The 19,095-nt window shown below is 39.8% G+C and overlaps 3 protein-coding genes across 4 annotated transcripts in view; 2 read left to right on the top strand and 1 right to left on the bottom strand.

The window, feature by feature from the left end:
* NMT2 (N-myristoyltransferase 2) overlaps window positions 1-5,464 on the top strand; it is a 45,190-nt gene extending 39,726 nt beyond the window's left edge. For both annotated transcript variants that reach the window (XM_042476081.1, XM_042476082.1), the window contains 4 exons: window positions 349-519; window positions 2,873-3,040; window positions 4,455-4,592; window positions 4,782-5,464. In XM_042476081.1, coding sequence (XP_042332015.1) covers window positions 349-519; window positions 2,873-3,040; window positions 4,455-4,592; window positions 4,782-4,802 — 498 coding nt within the window. In that variant the 3' untranslated portion in view covers window positions 4,803-5,464. The remainder of the gene's footprint in view (window positions 1-348; window positions 520-2,872; window positions 3,041-4,454; window positions 4,593-4,781) is intronic.
* Window positions 5,465-7,074: 1,610 nt separating this feature from the next.
* RPP38 (ribonuclease P/MRP subunit p38) lies at window positions 7,075-13,580 on the bottom strand. Its single transcript, XM_042477475.1, has 2 exons — window positions 13,454-13,580; window positions 7,075-9,893 (listed from the first exon to the last, which is right to left on the bottom strand). The coding sequence occupies exon 2, from the start codon at window positions 9,857-9,859 to the stop codon at window positions 9,017-9,019; it is 843 nt and encodes a 280-aa protein (XP_042333409.1). The 5' UTR covers window positions 9,860-9,893; window positions 13,454-13,580; the 3' UTR covers window positions 7,075-9,016.
* A 4,517-nt stretch (window positions 13,581-18,097) lies between these two features.
* Window positions 18,098-19,095, top strand: part of ACBD7 (acyl-CoA binding domain containing 7) — an 11,160-nt gene continuing 10,162 nt past the window's right edge. Inside the window, exon 1 of the mRNA XM_042477174.1 lies at window positions 18,098-18,249. Coding sequence (XP_042333108.1) covers window positions 18,238-18,249 — 12 coding nt within the window. The 5' untranslated portion in view covers window positions 18,098-18,237. The remainder of the gene's footprint in view (window positions 18,250-19,095) is intronic.

Here is a 19,095-nt window from a genome sequence, read left to right on the forward strand (position 1 = left end):
GAATACTTTTGCATGCCCCCCCCCCCCTCAAAAGAACCTACAGTGGTGCCTCGGGATACGAAATGATCGGGTTACGAAATTTCCGGGATACGAAAAAGTTGGATTGGCAAAAACTGTTTCGGGTTACGAAATATTTTTCGGGTTACGAAATTCATTTCGGCGCGAAATTCAAATGCTGCAAAGTGCAGCTATAGGCTTTCCAGTGCTAACGGAAAAGTGTTTCGGGTTACGAAATTTTCGGGTTACGAAAGGAATGGCGGAACGAATTAATTTCGTAACCCGAGGCACCACTGTATTAATGTATATAAGCTGCTATTTAAATTTTCTGACCCTTTTCATTATACCAAGGCCACAAAAACGTCAGGTTTGAGACCTATGGAACGCAAAGATATAAAAGCAGTGCAAGAATTAATTAATAATTACTTGAAGCAATTTCATCTTGCTCCTGTTATGGATGAAGAAGAAGTGGCCCACTGGTTCCTGCCTCAGGATCATATTATTGACACATTTGTTGTAGAGGTAAGAGAGATTTTGTGGTCCCTTTCCCCTGTTGTCGTTCCCTAAGCATGTCCATCTCCCTTAATTAGACTTCATTGTGTTGCTTCTCAGTTGTGGTTTATTAATTGTATGTATTATATACGTTGAGAGCCAGCATGGTATAGTGGTTTGAATGTTGTACTATAACTCTGGAGATCAGGGTTCTCCACTCAGCCATAGAAACTGACTTGATGACCTTGGGTGAATCACACACTCTCATCCCATGCTATACAGCATATAAAGGCCAGACTAGCTGCAACTTCCCATAGGACATTCTCTGCTGCTGCTCCCAGATTGTGGAATGCCTTGCCAGAGGAGATCCATCAGATTTCTAGTCTAGACAGCTTTTAAAAAGCTGTTAAGACAGATCTCTTCTGGCAGGCCTTCCCCGAATAGAACAGTCGGCTAATGATTTCTCCCCACCTTAAGTATCATTCTACTATTTCCCAGTAGATTGTTGTTATTATCAGTATTTTAACAATTGATTTTAAATTGTAATGTGTTTAGTCCTTCTTTAAAGGGAGGTAGATATAGTATTGTACAGACTGTATGTTGTGTATATTGACTGCCTTTTAATCATGGAAGCCGCTTTGATTGCTCATGTAGCAGAAAAGCAGGGTATAAATAAAAGTTTTATTTTTAAATTTTTATTATTATTTAAGTTTGCCATAAAGTCGTTATAAATTGGAAACAAGTTGAAGGCACACAACAGCATTATATATGTTCAGACATAATGAGGAACTCCGTTTAGTTTGGAAGTAAAAGTAGATACTTCTGATCCTCTCATGGCCATACTAGGGGAGGAGGGGATAGCACAAACACAGGATTTGGGTCTCTGTGACCCATCCTTTGGTGGGTGACAAAGGAGGGGACTTCCCCAGTTGTTGTTAAAAGTGTTAGAAAGGATTGATATTTTAAATGATTATATATATTATATATATATATATATATATTACATACATTACACACACACACACACTTTTTTTTTTCATATTTAAATTTTAAAAAATTGTTAAAAATGCAATTTTTATTTATTTCATTTATTTTATTGCTTGCACCCTATCCTGAGATGTGTCAACAGAGGTTGGAAATATTTCAATAAAATAAAAAAAAATATTTATTTATTTATTAAATGAATAATAATAAAATAATAAATAATAAAATAAATGAAAGTTCCTGCTCATGCATATAATGCCAGAGCACCAAACTGGATCATAGTAACATCTTTTCCTTGAACTACAATACAGATATGTCAGCCTAAAACTTTTTATTTGAACTTATCATCATCTTTGTCATGGTATAATAACAGTTTACCTCCTCTTCTTCCAGGAGCTGTTGTCTGTTGCTTAAATAGAAATGAATATGCATAGTTGTAAAAAGTGTTTGGTTAGGATTGGGCAGAGCTGGGTTTAAATCCCTACTCCAGGCTTGATGTTGCCCTTATCCTACTCAGCTATTGCTTCTTAGTTTAATCTCCCTTGCAGTGTTGTGAGAATTTTTTTAAAAGGAAGGGAACCTTGTACTCTCCCTAGAGCAGAATAATGGGTGGGATGTAAATGTTCTAAGTGCATGGCATGCTTTGTATCTCCAGCTGCAAGATATTGGAGAAACTTTTCTTTGTATCAAGGATTGCATTCATTGACAAGTACAATCTGCTAACAGCTATTAAAAGAGGGTAAGGAACCACTCCCTTTGTGGTTCTTTCTAGCACCTATTCCTACCACCCTGTTCTCGCCACCGCCTCCTCCTCCTCCCAATCTGTCCAGAAAATTTCCAACAGCTAAAGCTTAGATCAGTTTTTGTTTGGAATATAGCTCCAAGTATCCCCCAATAAACATGACTAATGACCATGCTGCCAGGAGGATTTGAGGAGCTGTAGTTGCATAAACAAACAAGTTTTCCAAGTTCTGAAAAGAACAGATGATTTTTGCCAGAGGTTTGTGCCAGTTATTTGCAGAAAGCTTCTGACATTAGGCCAAGGTCCAGAGGTTGTTGCCCCTCTTCCATTTGAGTATTGTAGGACTGTTGATGACTGATGTTCTTGGGGGTCTCTCATTCATAGCGTCTCCATAAGCTGAAAATGACTTGATAGCAAATAAGAACAAAGGTCATGATCAACATATCATTACTTGTTTTGAAAGTAGTTTAACATATCATTACTTGTTTTGAAAGTAGTTTAACAAAGGTAAATATCTATTGTTGGTATATTTTTTTGGCTTTCTGTAGACTCAGTAAATCAAACAGTAGTTTTTTTCTCTGACCTATAATTCTGCCAGCCAGCTGACATGACTTTTCATTTGGATTTCTCACTACTAATTCTTGTCTTCTTTCCCAGAGTTCTAATGGTATTTTAACTGATTTGTTGAGTTTCTATACATTACCTTCAACCGTCATGCATCATCCTGTTCATAAAAGCCTCAAAGCTGCCTATTCCTTCTACAATGTTCATACAGAAACACCTCTTCTGGATCTTATGAATGATGCACTTATTATAGCAAAGCTGGTAAGCAGTTCTGATAATTTTGTTCTCTGGTGGAAACAGTAGGCCTCCAGGAGCTGACCTACAATTGCTATTAGCCTTAGTCAGCATAACCAGTGGTGATAGATTATGGAAGACTTAACAAGACATTTAGAGTCAATGTTGCATAGTGGCTTGAGAGTTGGACTACAACTCTGGAGAACAGAGTTCGATTCCCTGCTCAGTAGTGAAACCCACTGCGTGAGCTTGAGCAAATCTGATGCTCTCAGCCTCAGAGGAAGGCAATGACAAACCTCCTCTTAATAAATCTTACCAAGTAACCCCAGTGATAGGTTTGCCTTAGGGTCACCATAAGTCAGAAATGACTTGAAGGCACACAGGAACAACAAAATCTGGAAGGAAGAGCCAGCGTAGTGTAAACAACAACACATGTAGGGCCATTTGTCCATCCATTACAGAAAAACAGCTGGATTAAAGCATTTCATTTCACCAAGAGTGTATTGTCTCTTGGAGGTGGACACATGTTTTTGTTACACATCGGATGTTCTGGTGTTGTGCACTTGACACTGAAGGAGATTAGAGACAGGCTGTAGATCAAAGTTTCTCAACCAAGGTTCCCTGGAGCCCTGGGTTTCCAAAGGAAGTTGGTAGGAACTCTGAGGTTGTGACTGTAAAAAAGACAAAATTTTATTTTGAGCTCTAGATATAATTTATGCAGAGCTTTCCTGATACCTGAAAATTATTTCAAGGATTCCTCCAGGGCAAAGAGTTTGAGAAAGGCTGCTTTAGATTGCCCAGAGCTCTGTGTTTGCACTGAAACCCCAGGAGAGCTTTGGATTCCACCAAAAAAGTTTATAGCAATGGTTCTCTTGTAAAAAAAAGAGGGGGGGGAGGAGGAGTCATTGCAAAATTTAGCATTTAATCCCAGTTTATTAGTGCTGCCTCAGTTTGGGACAACTAACCCTAACAACAAACAACCATGGCTTATTAATAAGCTTGGATGACAGAAATGCTCTTAGCAAGTTGCCTACAAAATAATTTTTTGTAATACACTGAATACAGTGAGGTTAAGAATAAACGTTAACTGCCATATTAGAACAAATGTTGACTCTAAACCAGGTAGGTATTCCTACATGATCAGGTAACAAGTAGCCCTTCAGATGCTGTTGGATTTCCAACTTCCATCAGCCCTACCCAGACACAACTGGTGGTGAAGGGATGCTGGGAATTGCCACCCAACATCATCTAATGGGGCCACAAGGTGCCCTATTCTTCTCAATTAATACCAGATAATCTGTTACACTGGATTATGGGGAGGGGATGAACATAACATGCTTACTTTATGACAGTCTCTTCTTCCTGGGTAGAACAGGTTATGTATTTTGAGAGTACATAAACCCTATCAGAAAATAAATTTTGAATGTTCTTATATTGCCAGAAAGGATTTGATGTGTTCAATGCACTAGACTTGATGGAAAATAAAACATTCCTGGAAAAACTGAAATTTGGTATTGGAGATGGCAACTTGCAATATTACTTGTATAACTGGAGGTGTCCGGGCATGGATTCTGAAAAGGTAACACACAATTTATATTTGTCTATAAATTGCTCAGAAGGTTTGTAATTGTATTCTCTCTTGCTATGCATTCATAAGTTTCCCCTTGTTACATACATGATAACTAAGGCCTGTAAGATTTGACTGCCCACACTTTTCTGCTTTCTATATCTCTGTCTTTACTAATGCCATATGTTGTCATTTTTCTAGGTTGGTCTTGTACTACAATAAGGAGGAAGGACACTTGTATTTATAGTTCTTGGAAATAATTATCTGGGCTGATGGAAGCTCTTGGATCAGTACAATTCAAGAGGAGTAAAAGCACAATGCCTGATGAACTTAAAATAAATCCATTGAACCTTGGGGGTGTACAAGAGGGAAGTGAAGAAATCCATGCGCAACCAGCCCTCCATACCTTCAACTGTGAATGGGAAGAGCTCATTTGCCTTTTTCTGTTTTATCAATGAAAAGAAAGCACATACGTTTAATTTTCAACGCTTAGCTTACATCTTGATGAAAGGGGTTTTCTCTTTCCCCTCCCTTCCCCTGCGTAAGACTGTTTTTGTACAACAACTCAATTGCAGTGGTGGAATAGAGTACAAATTCTTTACTGTTATGTGACTGAACTGCTGCATTTCTATTTATTAAGTGGTAGTGTATGTTTTATCAGTGTAACAAAATGAAGGAGCCAATTTTAAGTATTTCTGCTTGTTTCCATTACAAGGATGACATCATTGAAGGAGGAAAGTTTGACTATTTAGTAGGGAACATGGAAACCTTGGATGTCTTTTTGTATCTGTGGAGTGGTACAAAAATGTGCTGGTTTGACTAGTGCATTTGTTTCTCCATAAGTAATGCTGCCAAATCAATAAAAACACAAATTTGTACTTTGATCTTCAATAGATCACTGACTTGACTCAATAGTATTGCACTGTTTAGTGCAGGTGTTTATATGTTGTCTGAATTATATAATTATGTTCATCTTACAGCTCTGAAGAAGGAAAACCTACTCTTTTGGTGGTAGGGTGAGAACAGCTGTACATAAAACTAAGAATTTTAGTACTGTTATCAAAATGTGTTAAGACTGAATGTGTTCAAGGCTTTTGCAAAATTGCACATATTCCTTTTTGTCTACTTGCTTTTTTAAAGAAATGTCCATAATTTTGAAATGAGTTATGTTTGTGTAAATAAGTAAAATTGTTGCTAGTAGTATCATCCTGGATTTTGAAGTAAAGGGGTTTCATTGTCCCTTGAATTAATAAGCAAATGTTCATGCTGTTGCAAACACATTTTTGTCTGGTATCGGAATATGTCATGATGTATCTCTCCCTTCTCCCCAGGCCTACTGATTAAGCTCAATTTAAAATATGAAATATCCCACCCCTTCCATCAATTTTTCATTATGTCAATAGAAAACAGTATTTGAAAAGATACAAAAGATCAAAGGTTGTTTATAGGTATTACTTACTTACTTGAATTTAGTTATTTATGAGATTTTCAAAGTCTGAAGTTCTTGCAAATGAGACAGTGCTTCCTAATTCTCAATGTAGTAGATCCCAATTTAGACTAGGACAAATGTGTGCCCATGGGCTGCACATATCCCACAAGCTGTTTTTTTATAGTCCATAGCTACTCTGATGCCCCACTCCTGAATGTTAAACAGGGTGCTGTCCCTCAATGTGAAAGTTTAAAAATAAAGCAGTCAGTAGATTTCCAGCCACTTCCAGTTTTAGATTCTTGGCATTTCAAGGTCTAGTACAGCCCATAGTGAGTCTTCAAGGCAAAAAATTGCCACCACCCACAAACCAGTAGAAGTTGCTTACCCCTTACTTAGATGTCTGGCAGTGGTCTATGCAGGTTTACGAGGCTTGTTCAACAAATAGAACTTAGTTATAACAAACTAACAATCTGAAATTTGGTGGGGGGAGAAAAATAGCAGTGAGGAAGGACTCAAGAGGACACAAGACTTAACAAGATTAATTATGACCTTTTTTTCTCCTCCCTTACTAGATAAATATGAACAATCTGAACTTCAGAGAACCTGTGACAAGGCAGTGGCTCCTATCAGTTTTTTCCAATGTCTATATACATAGGCGCATTACAGACGCGCCTATACTGCGTACTAGGGTTAGGAAGGGGCGTATTAGGGTTAAAAAGGGCGTCACTTCCTGAAGCCCCTAACCCTAGTACGGACTGAGTCCGTACAAAATGGCAGCGCCCTAGGTACACGGGCGCGCCATGGGGACGTCTCCACCGCGCCACCTCCAAATGGGGCGGCGCAGAAGTGACATCCTCGAACTGTGCGAGGGCCCCATGGGTGTTCTTTTGCTGGCCCCGGAAGGAGCTCCATTTCGGAGCTCCTTCCACGATTTGCATTGCTGGCGCAGCCTCTACATGGCTACGGCAGCGACGCAAATGAGAAAGGGGCTGAGTGGAAGGGTGCAGCCTGGAAAGCGGCGGATCGGGGCCTCAGAGGCTGCCGCTGTGGCAGCTGAGGCCCCGATCCAGCAGGGAAAGGAGCGCATACAGGCCGCCCCAAATGGGCAGTCTGTAAAGCGTCATAGTTTGTTAAAAAAAGGTAGAGTTGGTGTAGATAAGTAAAGATTTGATGTTTCATACACTATAGGACACAAACTACTATAAGCATAAGTTCAGCTAGTACATAGAAATGATTTTTCATGTGACTAAATGGTCCAATTTGTAAACAGTACTAAACCAAAAATGGGAATTATTCTGCATTCCAGATGATGCGTTACAGGTTGATTCTCCCTTGTCCAAAATGCCTGAGGCCAGAAATGTTTTGGATTTTGGAATATTTGCATATACATAATGAAATACCTTTGAGCTGGAACCCAAGTTTGAACATGACAATCATTTATGTGTCATATACACCTTATACACATGGCCTAAAGATAATTTTATACACAATATTATTAATATTTTTGTGCATGAAACGACATTTGTGTACACTGAACCATCATAAACCAAAGTTGTCACTATCTCGGCCACCTATGTGGACGATTTTGGAACATTTTGGAATTCCAGATGAGGGAGACTCAACCTGCAGTGCACCTTGCAGCATTCCTCACCATCAGCTGTAACTGCTAGGGCTGCTTGGAAATGTAATTCAGCAATATCTGGAGGGCCACCCAATTCCCACCTCTGCTTTAAAGCCTGACTCAGTGTTACATGGACAACTTTTTTCTGACCCAAGTGAAACCCCAGGCATGCATTCTCCAACACCTGCTAAAGGAAGGATCAAGCTCTATTTTTTCAACCAAGCCAGTTGAATAACCCATCATTTGTAGCTGGTTTGTTTAGCAGCTGAATAGAAGCCTGATCTGTATACATTGATGACACTGACACTGCCTAGTTTGTACATGATGGCAGGCTAGAAATTGGTGAATGTGGAAAGGTGGAGGAGAGATAAACAGGCATATAGAAGCAGCTATTTACTTGGAAGTTGCAAAGGCTTGTCCACATAAAACCACATTTCAGCACAGAGGCAGTCCTACAGACATTTTTGGACCGTAATTTCCACCAACTCTTTGCTATGCTAGCTAGGGCTAAGGGCACTACAGTCCAAGAACATCTGGAGGGATAAAATTTGTCTATGCATGGTTTAGTGTTACATGTGAACGTGGTATGTAATTAAGTACCGATACTGTTACTTCCCAGATCCTTACAATATGCCTGTTTTCAATATTTATACTATAGCAGCTTTCTGATGCAAGTATAAACTCTGAACAAATATTTAAGCTCCACTATCATTTTAATTGCAGAGAAGCAATTTTAGTTCTTCAATTTAATAGCATGTGATATTAATCTGAACAAATTAGAGCTGTAATCGCTGTTTAGGAAATTGCATTGTGGGATATGCTTGGATGTTGTGATTTGCATCCAAAAGACCAAATTTCAAATGATTTTCTTCCTGCAGGATTGATTTGACAAGGTAAAGAAAACCTTTTTTTACCTTAAAGGCAAAATGCACTTAGGGTCAGTTCTGCATGTTATTATTTGACCACAATTGCAAATAACCAATAGTGAGAAGAATATTAAAAGAAGAGGGGTGGGGAGATACTGTGCTCTTAAGTTTGCAGATAGGGTATTTGCAATTCTAGCATCTAACAGATGACCAGCTATTGAATCTTGAATCAGCACAGATGGATGCTTGAATAAATATGCCATTTTCATACAATTTTGTTTTGAATAATTGTTTCATCTAAAATGCCACTTTATTACTAGATACCAACTAAACATGTGGCCTGTAATCCTGTATATTTTAGCAGTCTCAGCACAATCATTTTGTAAAATAATATATGTTTAATTTTTAGTCAAGTCAATGAATCTAGTCAATATTTAATATTATATAGTTTATTTTCACTGGTGGATAATTGCATACTAAAAGCATACAAAGAATGGAAGAACCTGAGTGACACAATCAGTTATTTTAAAATACGCTTTTTAGTTTTTGGGAGCTTCCTTCTCTTATTTGGATTGGGAACTACTTTTTTAACCTTGAGCGCTTGCAGAACTACATTAGGAGAGGCAAGCTTGCTGTTATCCAGTCTCTTTCGCTTTTGATTCAGAGAGGACTTCTCTTCACCTGACTCCATGAGCTCAACTGCTGGTGAGTCCATTAGAACAGTATCTTCTTCACTCCCCAAGGACTGTTTTATCCCATGGTGAAGCCATGGAACCTCCAGACTAGGTATTCGTGGAATAATCATTTCAGCAACCTCTGCAAAGGCATCAGCACTCCTTTTAAATCCCAGTGCTAGGACAGATGTTAATCCAAGAACAGGTGCTAGTCTTTCACTGAGGCGTGGGACTTGGCCAGCTGGAATGGCCCGACTCACACTCAATGGAATCAAGTGAGATGTGAGCAGGGTAGGTGTGGCAGACTTGCACACAAGCACAAGTAGCAGTTCATCTTTTTCTAAGGCTTTAGTTACTTCATTGATCCCAATAGCAAGCTGCTTCCTGACTTGCAAGTTGGTCCACCCATGTAGTTGAACCTCTTTACTTTCATTATCATCTTGAAGCTTGCCAGTAGACAAACACTGTTCTTTCTTCTGTTTTTGTCCAGAGCAGGGTTTCTTCTGTCTCCGAAGCTCTAATTTTTTGAAACCAATCCTCTTCATAACACCTTCCAAAGCTCCCAATATGAAGTGCATATCTCCTCTATCCAGAGTGCGCCACTGGAGGGCATATGGATTATTCAAAGCTGTTTTTACAGCCATGTGCTTTGACTTGCGGACAGACCCCTTCCCTTCCTTAACAGACATCTTGATGTTGTAGTTACGCTTTCACACTTGAGCACTAGATAAAAAGCAAAAAAATACTTTAAACACCAAACAATGAACATGTAGAATTTAATCCTGCCACCACTTTAGCATATTCTTGCATCTTGATACATTTCAGATATATTTTTACCTCCCCATCCTAAGCAAGTATATATAAAACAGCCATCCCAAAGTCATTCTCCAGCTGTATGGGACTATAATTTCTATTCAATCCAACCAAAATGGCCATTGAACTGCTGGGAACTATAGTTTGACATAATTTGGAAGCTACCAGGTTAGGTAAGGCTACAACTGTATAAATAATCTGAATGTTAAAATCATGGTATGAGTCTTGATAACATATCATAATTTATGTAAGCATTACTTTGTAAGCAAGATTTTGGGGTAGGAGTAGCAAATGTAATATGTGCATGCAAGTGTCTCTGTATGCATATGTGTGTGAGAGAGAAAGAGAGATTCAGGGCTTAGTGGGGACTTCCATCTGGGTCTCTTTACTTAGCCCAAGACTCTTAACCACTGTCCCATGCTAAATAAGTAAGTGGTAAGAATGCTGCTTTCACTTTTAGACAGTGAATTGCATTTTGTCTAACAAAATGTCAGACAAAGGAAAGCTAGCATGGATGGGGAATATGATGGAAGAAACTCTCTCTAACCATTACAATGGTCCAGTCTTCTGTTCTACACCAGAACCAGTGATTCCCAAAGTGGGCAGTATGCTCCCCAGGGGGCAATGGAAAGATCTAGAGGGTGGTGAGCGGAAAGGGGGGCAGCAGGAGAATTTCAGTCAAACTACTGGTGTGCAAGAAACACAAGGGAAACCAGCAGCCTTTAGGACCATGGTGGGAATGAGAGTTGCATGTAACTTCTTTTCAGGATCTTTGCTGATCATTTTGTGTGATGGCATCTCTTTTGCCTGCCTGAACTGCACATTTCACTGGTAAAGTGACAGTGGTGGTTGGGGAACTCTTGCAAGGTTTGAGCACAGAACACTGCATCTATGGCTCAGAGCAGCACAGTTTTGGGACAGACAGACTGACTGGAGCAAGGAGTAAGAGCACAAGGCAGTGGAGGAGGAGAATGAACTTTCAAATTTGGGACCCTACTTAAGCTTTGTGAACTTTCCTGGGACTTGGCTGGCAGGTTAGAGCTGCTCTACTGCTCCTGTTTTCTTTCAACAGGCTGAGAGAAGAAGTTACAGAAGAAATAATGTTTGTGCATGTCTATGAGAAGGAACACTTGAAGCTGTAGAGGAAGACATGTCTCTAGTGAAAGAGAGAAAGGTCTGGGTTCGATTCCTGCAGAATCCACCTTGGAGTGGCTCCTGTACTTAAAATCTCTTTCTTTCTCCAGTCCAGAGCATGTGGCCTCTGTATCCTCCCTACATACACACCAGCTGCACCCCTCTCCACCCCAGTGAAGAAAGATTGAGAGTCCTTCCTCACCAGACAGAAGTTTATCCCTTGCCCCTGGTCACCTTGGGAGCAGCAACTGACCAAGAGGCCTCTTGCCCTCCTTGGCCTTTGCTGGAGGTGTGGCATGTGTGAGAGGCTTCTTGGTTGCTGGTCAGCCAGCTGCTCAGTTGCTGGTCCCAGGATGACCAGGTGCAAAGGGAGCAGCAACTGACATTGGCTGTTTTGAATCTGCAGTAGAACATTAGACCTAATATTGAGAAAACGCATGGGGTGGGTGTTAGGGTTGTGGCCCAAGGGAAAAGGGAGCAGTAGCCAGAAAAAAGTTTGGGGACCACTATGCTACACCATACAACAGGCTACAGATTTACTCTTCTTATTCATGCAGCACAGGAATGGGCAACATACAGTTTGCTAGATACTGAACTGCCACTCCCATCAGCCCTTCCTAATAGTCTATGGTGAAAGACTAGTGGGATATCCACCAGGATCCACAAGCCACAAATTACCCACCTCTGACAGCAGAAAGAGTGAGTAAAAGTCCTGGTATAGTCAAATGCACAAGGCACTTCAAGATACAAAAATAACTCTGCAAATTAAACAAGGCATATGGTCTATATAAACTTGCACTTTGCTCTGCTGGACTGCTTATCCTAACGTTGGACTACAACTCTGGAAATCAAGGTTCACATCCTCGCTCGGGCACGGAAACGCACTGGATGACCTTGGCAAACCACATTCAACAAAGGCAAACCCTCTCTGAACAAATCTTGTCATGAAAAGCCTGTAATAGGTTCGCCTTCCCACTGATGGTGTCACCTTTCTGTAGTGGTGGGATTGCATGCTCCGGTGAGGAAGAAACTATGCTGATGGTAGTGGTGCTGTTGGTAGAGTTTCCCTTGAGCCAGACTAAATGAGCCAAACAGCCACTGGTCAGCAGCTGTATTGGGCAGTTGCACTGGTAGAGGATCTCTTAGACACAATGGCAGTGGCACTACAACTAACACTTGTTAGTACCAATGGCAAGTACATTTCTATACCGCTTACCGATGTACTAAGTGGTTTACAAAGTGTAAGCTAATTGTATACATTTTAGTGTCCTATGGAAGGATGCAAGGCTGAGTGGACCCAGAGCCCCTCACAAAAATAATGACCACAGATGATTTACATAACTTTAAAGGAGATTAGGAAGACACTGAAATAGTTCAAGATTCTCTATACCTCATTAACCAAACACATTTCCTTGGGGATGCAGGGCACTGAAAAGGTTGGGAAACACTCATTTAGGTTGCATCCACAGTGCAGAAATAATCCAGTGTGATACTGCCTTAATTCCCATGGCCCAATGCCATGGAGTTCTGGGCTTTGTATTGTGTTGCAGCAGCACTAGAGCTCTCTGACAGAGAAGGCTGAATGTCTTGCAAAACTACAAATCCCAGAAGTCCACTGGATGGAGCCATGGCAGCTAAAGCGGTGTCAAATTGCTATGGCACAATGCTATAGTGTTCTGGGATTTGTAGCGTGTTGTGGCACCTGAGCGCTCTCACAGGGAAGACTGAATAGTTCACAAAACTACAAATCCCAGTGTTCCATAGGACGGAGCCATGGCGGCTAAAGCGGTGCCAAACTGCTGTGGCTCAATGCTATGGAGTTCTGGGATCTGTAGCATGTTATGGCACCTTCTCTGTCAAGTCCAAAACACACTACAGAAATGATCCACTTTGAGACAGCTTTAACAGCTCTGGCTCAATGCTAGGGAATTTTGGGAACTGTAGTTTTGCGAGGCATTTATCCTTCTCTATCACAGAGAGAACCCTGGTGCCACAATAAACTACAATTCCCAGGATTCCCTACCACCGGGTCAGGGCAGTTAAAGCATTGAGCCAAGGTCTCTCTCAAACTGGGCTTTACTGTCGCCTTTGAAGGCAACTGAAGGGAACTTCAGCCTCTTTTGGAAACCCGGCCACATACACTATTACAAAACGAGGCTGCAAAATAGCGCGGTCGCCTCCAAACCAGAGAATGCTGCGGCTTCACAATAGAGAAATAATAAACAAACAAAACAAACAAACAGTTCCACGACCCTCCTCCGACCCCGGCTCCTTTCCCCCTCCAGTCATAAAAGACCCTCCGAAAAACACGCACAAAGCACGGCGCCCATACTTACGGGGCCCCGCTGGAAAGGAAGCCGAGAGGACGCCTTTCGTCAGGCTTCTTAGTTTCAGCCTCGAGTCACTCCTCGATTTCCAGGCGCAGGCTTCAGAGTGCGACTAGGCCGCAGCCTTTCCCGACTCTTACCTCTAGAGGCCGCTGTGGGATGCTTTTCCTCCCTTCAGAGTCAGCAGCAGCTCTGTTTTGTTAGTTGGGCCCAACACACAATCATCCAGTTTGGGGGGTTTATTTTATTTTGATTATGATTTTAAAAAATAGTTTATATTATATTTTATATATTTTTATATTTTATGAACACACTGCAGAAATAATCCAGTTTTATTTTTTATTGATTTTATATTTTTTTTTTATATTATATTTTTTATATTTCTTATATTTTTATAAACACACTGCAGAAATAATCCAGTTTTGTGTTTTAAATCTGATATTTGATTTTTAAAAATATTTTTATATACATTTTTTATATTTTTTTATATTTTTTAAAACAAACTGCAGAAAATCCAGTTTGATTTTTTAAAGTTTGATTTTATATATCAACAGAAGGCAACTGGTGTGATAACAACTCACCATTGTGTGTGTGTGTGTGTTAAAAGTACATACAAACACTACAGTAATACATGAAAGGAACACAAATAAAATAATACTAAGGCAAATAACAATATAGGTGTGTTTTAAACAATTGTTATTGTTCAAAACATATATTTTAATACTATCCTTATTTCAACGTTTATCTTTGTAACTCCAACATTTCCTCGATATTTATATTAAGGTTTGAGGTGTGGCTTTTTTTTAAACTTATAATTTTTTTATTTTTTAATTCTCATTTTCATTTTGCAATTATTCTTTGTATTATATAATTAGTTCTGACAATTAAGTTGTTTTAGGTTATATTTAATTTCTTTAAGTTTTTTAATATTTATTTGTTTGTTTATTTGTATTGTATATATTTTGATATTTTTATAAACACACTGCAAAAATAATCCAGTTTGATTTTTATTTGATTATTTGATTTTTTATTATTTTATATTATATTTTTTTAAAATTATTTTCAGAATTCATTATACAAATTATATATCTATGCATTTTGACAAGCTATATCAGCCATTCCACATAATTTCAAAGTAAATTTAACCTTAGATATTAATAAGGAAAGTATATCTTAATTGTATAACTTTTTTTACTATTTTTTTCTTTTACGACTTCCTCAGGTTTCTCTGTGAAATAAAAACATATAAAACAATGGATATTTAACGACTTCTCTTCTTTTGCTGTGATAAATAGGAAGAAATCCTTCAACAATTTTCCACTTTCTTACTTTACTGTGACACTTTGATATATATTTTTGTTTCTATATTTAGTTTGACCATTCCTCATTTTAATTTGTCTTCCTTTACCCCCATTTACTTTGATAATAATTCCTTAATTCTTCTCAGTTATATTATATTTTTATATTTTATAAACTTTGATTTTTATTTGATTATTTGATTATTTATATTTTTATTATATATATTTTTATATTTTATAAACACACTGCAGAAATAAGTTTGATTTTTTATTTGATTATTGGATATTGGATATTATATTTTTATATTATATTTTTATATTTTTATAAACACACTGCAGAAATAATCCAGTTTGATTTTTTTATTTGATGTTTTTATATTTTTATATTATATTTTGGGGGTGTGGGGGCAGGATGTCCTCCAAAGTGGGGCCAAGGTGGAGGCAGGATTTACTTCCGAGTAGAACTGCAGTTTCTACACTGATTATTTTGCAGTGAAAGAAATGTATTATTATTATTATTATTATTATTATTATCATTAAAATTATTTCACTGCAAAATAATAACAATAACAATAATTTTGCTGGTGAGTGATACATCCAGATGAAGCAGAGGGCATTTAGAGATAGGTGACATTCCCTATCATTCACGTGAGGCTAGGGATGGAGGGTAGATCCAGATGGCAGATGTGAAGGGAAAGAAACAGAGGCTGGAGGCTCAATGTCTCAGTATACTACAGTTCCCAGAATTCCATAGCACTGAGCCAGTACAGTTAAAGTGAAGTCAAACCGGATTATTTGATTTTTAAAAATATTTTTATATTACATTTTTATATATTTTATATTTTTATAAACACACTGCAGAAATAATCCAGTTTGGTTTTTTTAAAATTTGATTATGTATATAATATATATAAATAGATTTCAATCCAGATGACAGATCTGAAGGGAAAGAAACAGCAGGCTGGAGGGAGAGATGAAACTCCCAGAATTCCATAGGACTGAGCGAGGACAGTTAAAGTGGAGTTAAACCGGATTATCTCCCCAGTGTGGATGCAACCTAAGAGAAGGCAACTGTTACAAAGGGAAGGAGAGATGTAAATGAAATAGATGAGGAGAATGACAAGAGGATAGATGTCAATGTGGCTGAAATGGATGGGGGCTCTGACAGGGAGGACCCCTTTGAATTTGGCTGCCAGGGATGGGAAAATAGAAGGGAGGAAGAAAGGTGAAGCTGTCATTCATGTGAAAGTGGAGCCAGGCTCCTTTCTTCACCCTGGAAGTGCAAAGGTTCAGGATGCCTTCAGGGCCCCACTGAGCATGCGCAAGGGTCCCAATTGGAATAGTTGAATCTGCATGGTATGCACCGGTGTGGTAATATCATTTGCACTCACTCCGCTTTGCCTGAATCCGCATCACGTGATTTGCCTTGGATTCGATTCCCCCTCAGTTCGGAAGGGCAACAGAAGGGCAACCTGGTGTGATAAAACACTCACGCATTGTTTGACCCGCAGTCACCCCTGATCTTAGCTCCAATAACCTCCGCGTGATAAACGCCCTTGGTTCCTCCAGATGTTTTGGACTTCAGTTCCCAGAAGCCCCTGCCAACCTGGTCAACAGTCAGGAATTCTGGGAGCTGAAGTCCAAAACATCTGGGGGAACCAAAGTTTGGGAACCAATCTAGGAGGATACAGTGAACTGCTAAAAAGACGCATGAATGGCTCTTAGAACCAATTACTGTAAAGACAACTTGTGGGATAATTTTTGTTTTGATTTTTAAAGAACAAATCAAGCCTGAGCTCTTCCTAGAAGCCAAAGTGAGTAAACTAAGGCTGTTGTACTTTGGCCGTATCATGAGAAGACATGACTCCCTAGAAAAGACAATGATGCTTGGTAAGACAGAAGGCAGTAAGAAAAGAGGAAGACTGCATTCCAGATGGATAGACTCAAGCCACAGCCCTGAGTTTGCAAGACCTGAGTAGTGCTATTGATGACAGGGTAGTCTGGAGGGCTCTCATTCAGAGGATCACCATAAGTCAAAGCTAACTTTAAGGCAGCTAACAATAACAGACATAGAGTTACTGTTGCAGTTTCTAACTGAGCCTTGCCCTCAAACCTCAGGCTTCTCAGCCTGATATACGTATCAACCATTACAGCTCCAAAAGTGTCTACTTTGCTTGACACTGCCTTCCTCTGAGGCTGAGAGAATGTGACTTGCTCGAGGCAAATGGGTTTCCATGGATGAGCAAGGATTTGTACCCTGGTCTCCTAAAGTATCCGTCCAATGCTAAGCTACTAAACCATGCAGGATCCTTTGCATCAGGGGCTATCTTGGGTCCCTTGCCCAGACAAAGGCAACATATACATTAAATTAAAGGACAGGTATTTAAATTCCTCAGGCAGACTGCTATCATCCCTCATCAAATTACAAATCCCAGGATTCCACAGATGCCATGGCAGTGAAATTGGGATCATAGCACTATAAGTGTGAAAGGGCTCCTGGAAACCTCCAGGAGTGACAACTTCACCTTTTTAAAAGGTTGCAGCCCAACCCTGCACCATTTAACACAGGTCCAAAACAGACTGCAGAAATAATCCAGTTTGAGACCACTATAACTGCCCTGGATCAATGCTGGGGAATTCTGGGAACTGTAGTTTTGTGAAACGTTTAGCCTTCTCTGTCAGAGCGCTCTGGTGCCACAACAAACTACAATTCCCGGTATTCCCTTAGCACTGGGCCCTGGGTAGTTAAAGCAGTCTCAAACTGGATTATTTCTGCAGCATGTTTTGGCTCAAAGATACCACTTTTCTATGGACTTCTGCCAACTTTTGGTTTTGTTTGGGATTTTTGTATAGGAACTCAGTATAGGAACTGCCCCCAGATCTGCTGAAGTTATCCACTCCTGGTTTAGTTGTAAGGATGGTGAGTTGCAGTATTGGACTAGATATATTGGAAGGGTTGGACTGGATAGCCTTTGTGGTCTCTTCCAACTCCATGATCCTATAATTTCCAAAGTCCTTTCCACTGTTAAAATTATATTTTTATTCTATATACTGGGGAGGACCTCCACCAATATCACTAAAGAGAGAAAAATCCCAAGTGGAGGAATGGAAACTCTAACAATTCAATTTAATTTTGTTTGTTTGTTTGTTTAAGCTCTGGTGCCACAACACAGTAGCATTCTCACAAGTCCATAGCATTCAACCATGGCAGTTAAAGCGGTATCAAACCGGATTATTGCTGTAGTGTGGATGCAAGTAAGCTAAATCCGCCTGCTTTTCGTTGCTCAGGCAGCAGAAGCATCATCAGAAGAAGCTGCTTTGTTTTGGGTGGCAGCCCTGTGGGTGACGTCACAATGGCCTTGGTCCAATGAGGGAGGCACATTTCCCCGGCCGGCAGTATAAAAAGGGGCTGCGGAATGAAAAGCAGGCAGAGCGCATTTGGGAAGGAGCGCCTTCGGAGGAGGTCCAGCTGAGCCAAGCCCAGGTTTTATCACCATGGCTCTCCAGGTAAGAAGGGAGCCAGGGATGGGAAGAGGAAAGGATGGCTTTGTTTTAAAAGGGAGAGGTATCTCACTACTCTCAGTTTTAGAGGATGCAGGGTGACCAGATGCCACAACTGCAAAGGAGGGCAAGGCACTGCACAATAATAACAATAACAACAATAATAAATAAAGTCCCACTCTCTCAGCTTCAGAGGATGCATTGGGACCAGATGTCCCAACTGCAAAGGAGGGCAAGGTACTGCATCATCATCATCATCATCATCATCAATTTATTTCTTACCTGCCTCTCCTCACGGCTTGAGGTGGGTTAAATTACATAAAATATATATATTAAGCTGCATAAAATACACATATTAAGAGAGCTATGCAGTATTTATATTACTGTATTACAGTACTTGTAGGTTATGGTTTTCCTTCAAGTTGTTACCAACTTGTGGCGCATGGGGTTTGCTCATGGTCATCTTCTGAGGGCTGAGAGAGTGTGACTCACCCAAGGTCACCCAGTGGGTTTCCATGGCCATGCCGGGATTTGAACCCAAGTTTCCAGAGCCATCGTCCAAAGCTGACACTGCTGCACCATGAAAAAATGTAAGGTGTTACAAAATTAAAACTGAAAACTCTCACAAAAATGTAAACCAATGCTTCTTTTTAGTCATGCTCAAAATGGAGGACCTTTTGGGATTCCTCCTGGACAGAAGGTGGAAATGTAAGACATGTCCTGGAAAAGAGGGGTATCTGGTCACCTTGCAAAGGATGGCCAGGACAAACCATCTCTGAAGAAAAGTACAGTTTCTTTATCTGCAGCTTCAACCATCCACAGCTATATATATATATATATATTTAAAAGTCC

The sequence above is a fragment of the Sceloporus undulatus genome, chromosome 6 (assembly GCF_019175285.1).
Source record: "Sceloporus undulatus isolate JIND9_A2432 ecotype Alabama chromosome 6, SceUnd_v1.1, whole genome shotgun sequence".
Lineage (NCBI taxonomy): Eukaryota > Metazoa > Chordata > Lepidosauria > Squamata > Phrynosomatidae > Sceloporus > Sceloporus undulatus.

What these genes read in the sequence shown, in the direction of transcription:
- RPP38 (XM_042477475.1), bottom strand. Translation starts at nt 9,859, where the DNA reads ATGTCTGTTAAGGAAGGGAAGGGGTCTGTCCGCAAGTCAAAGCACATG.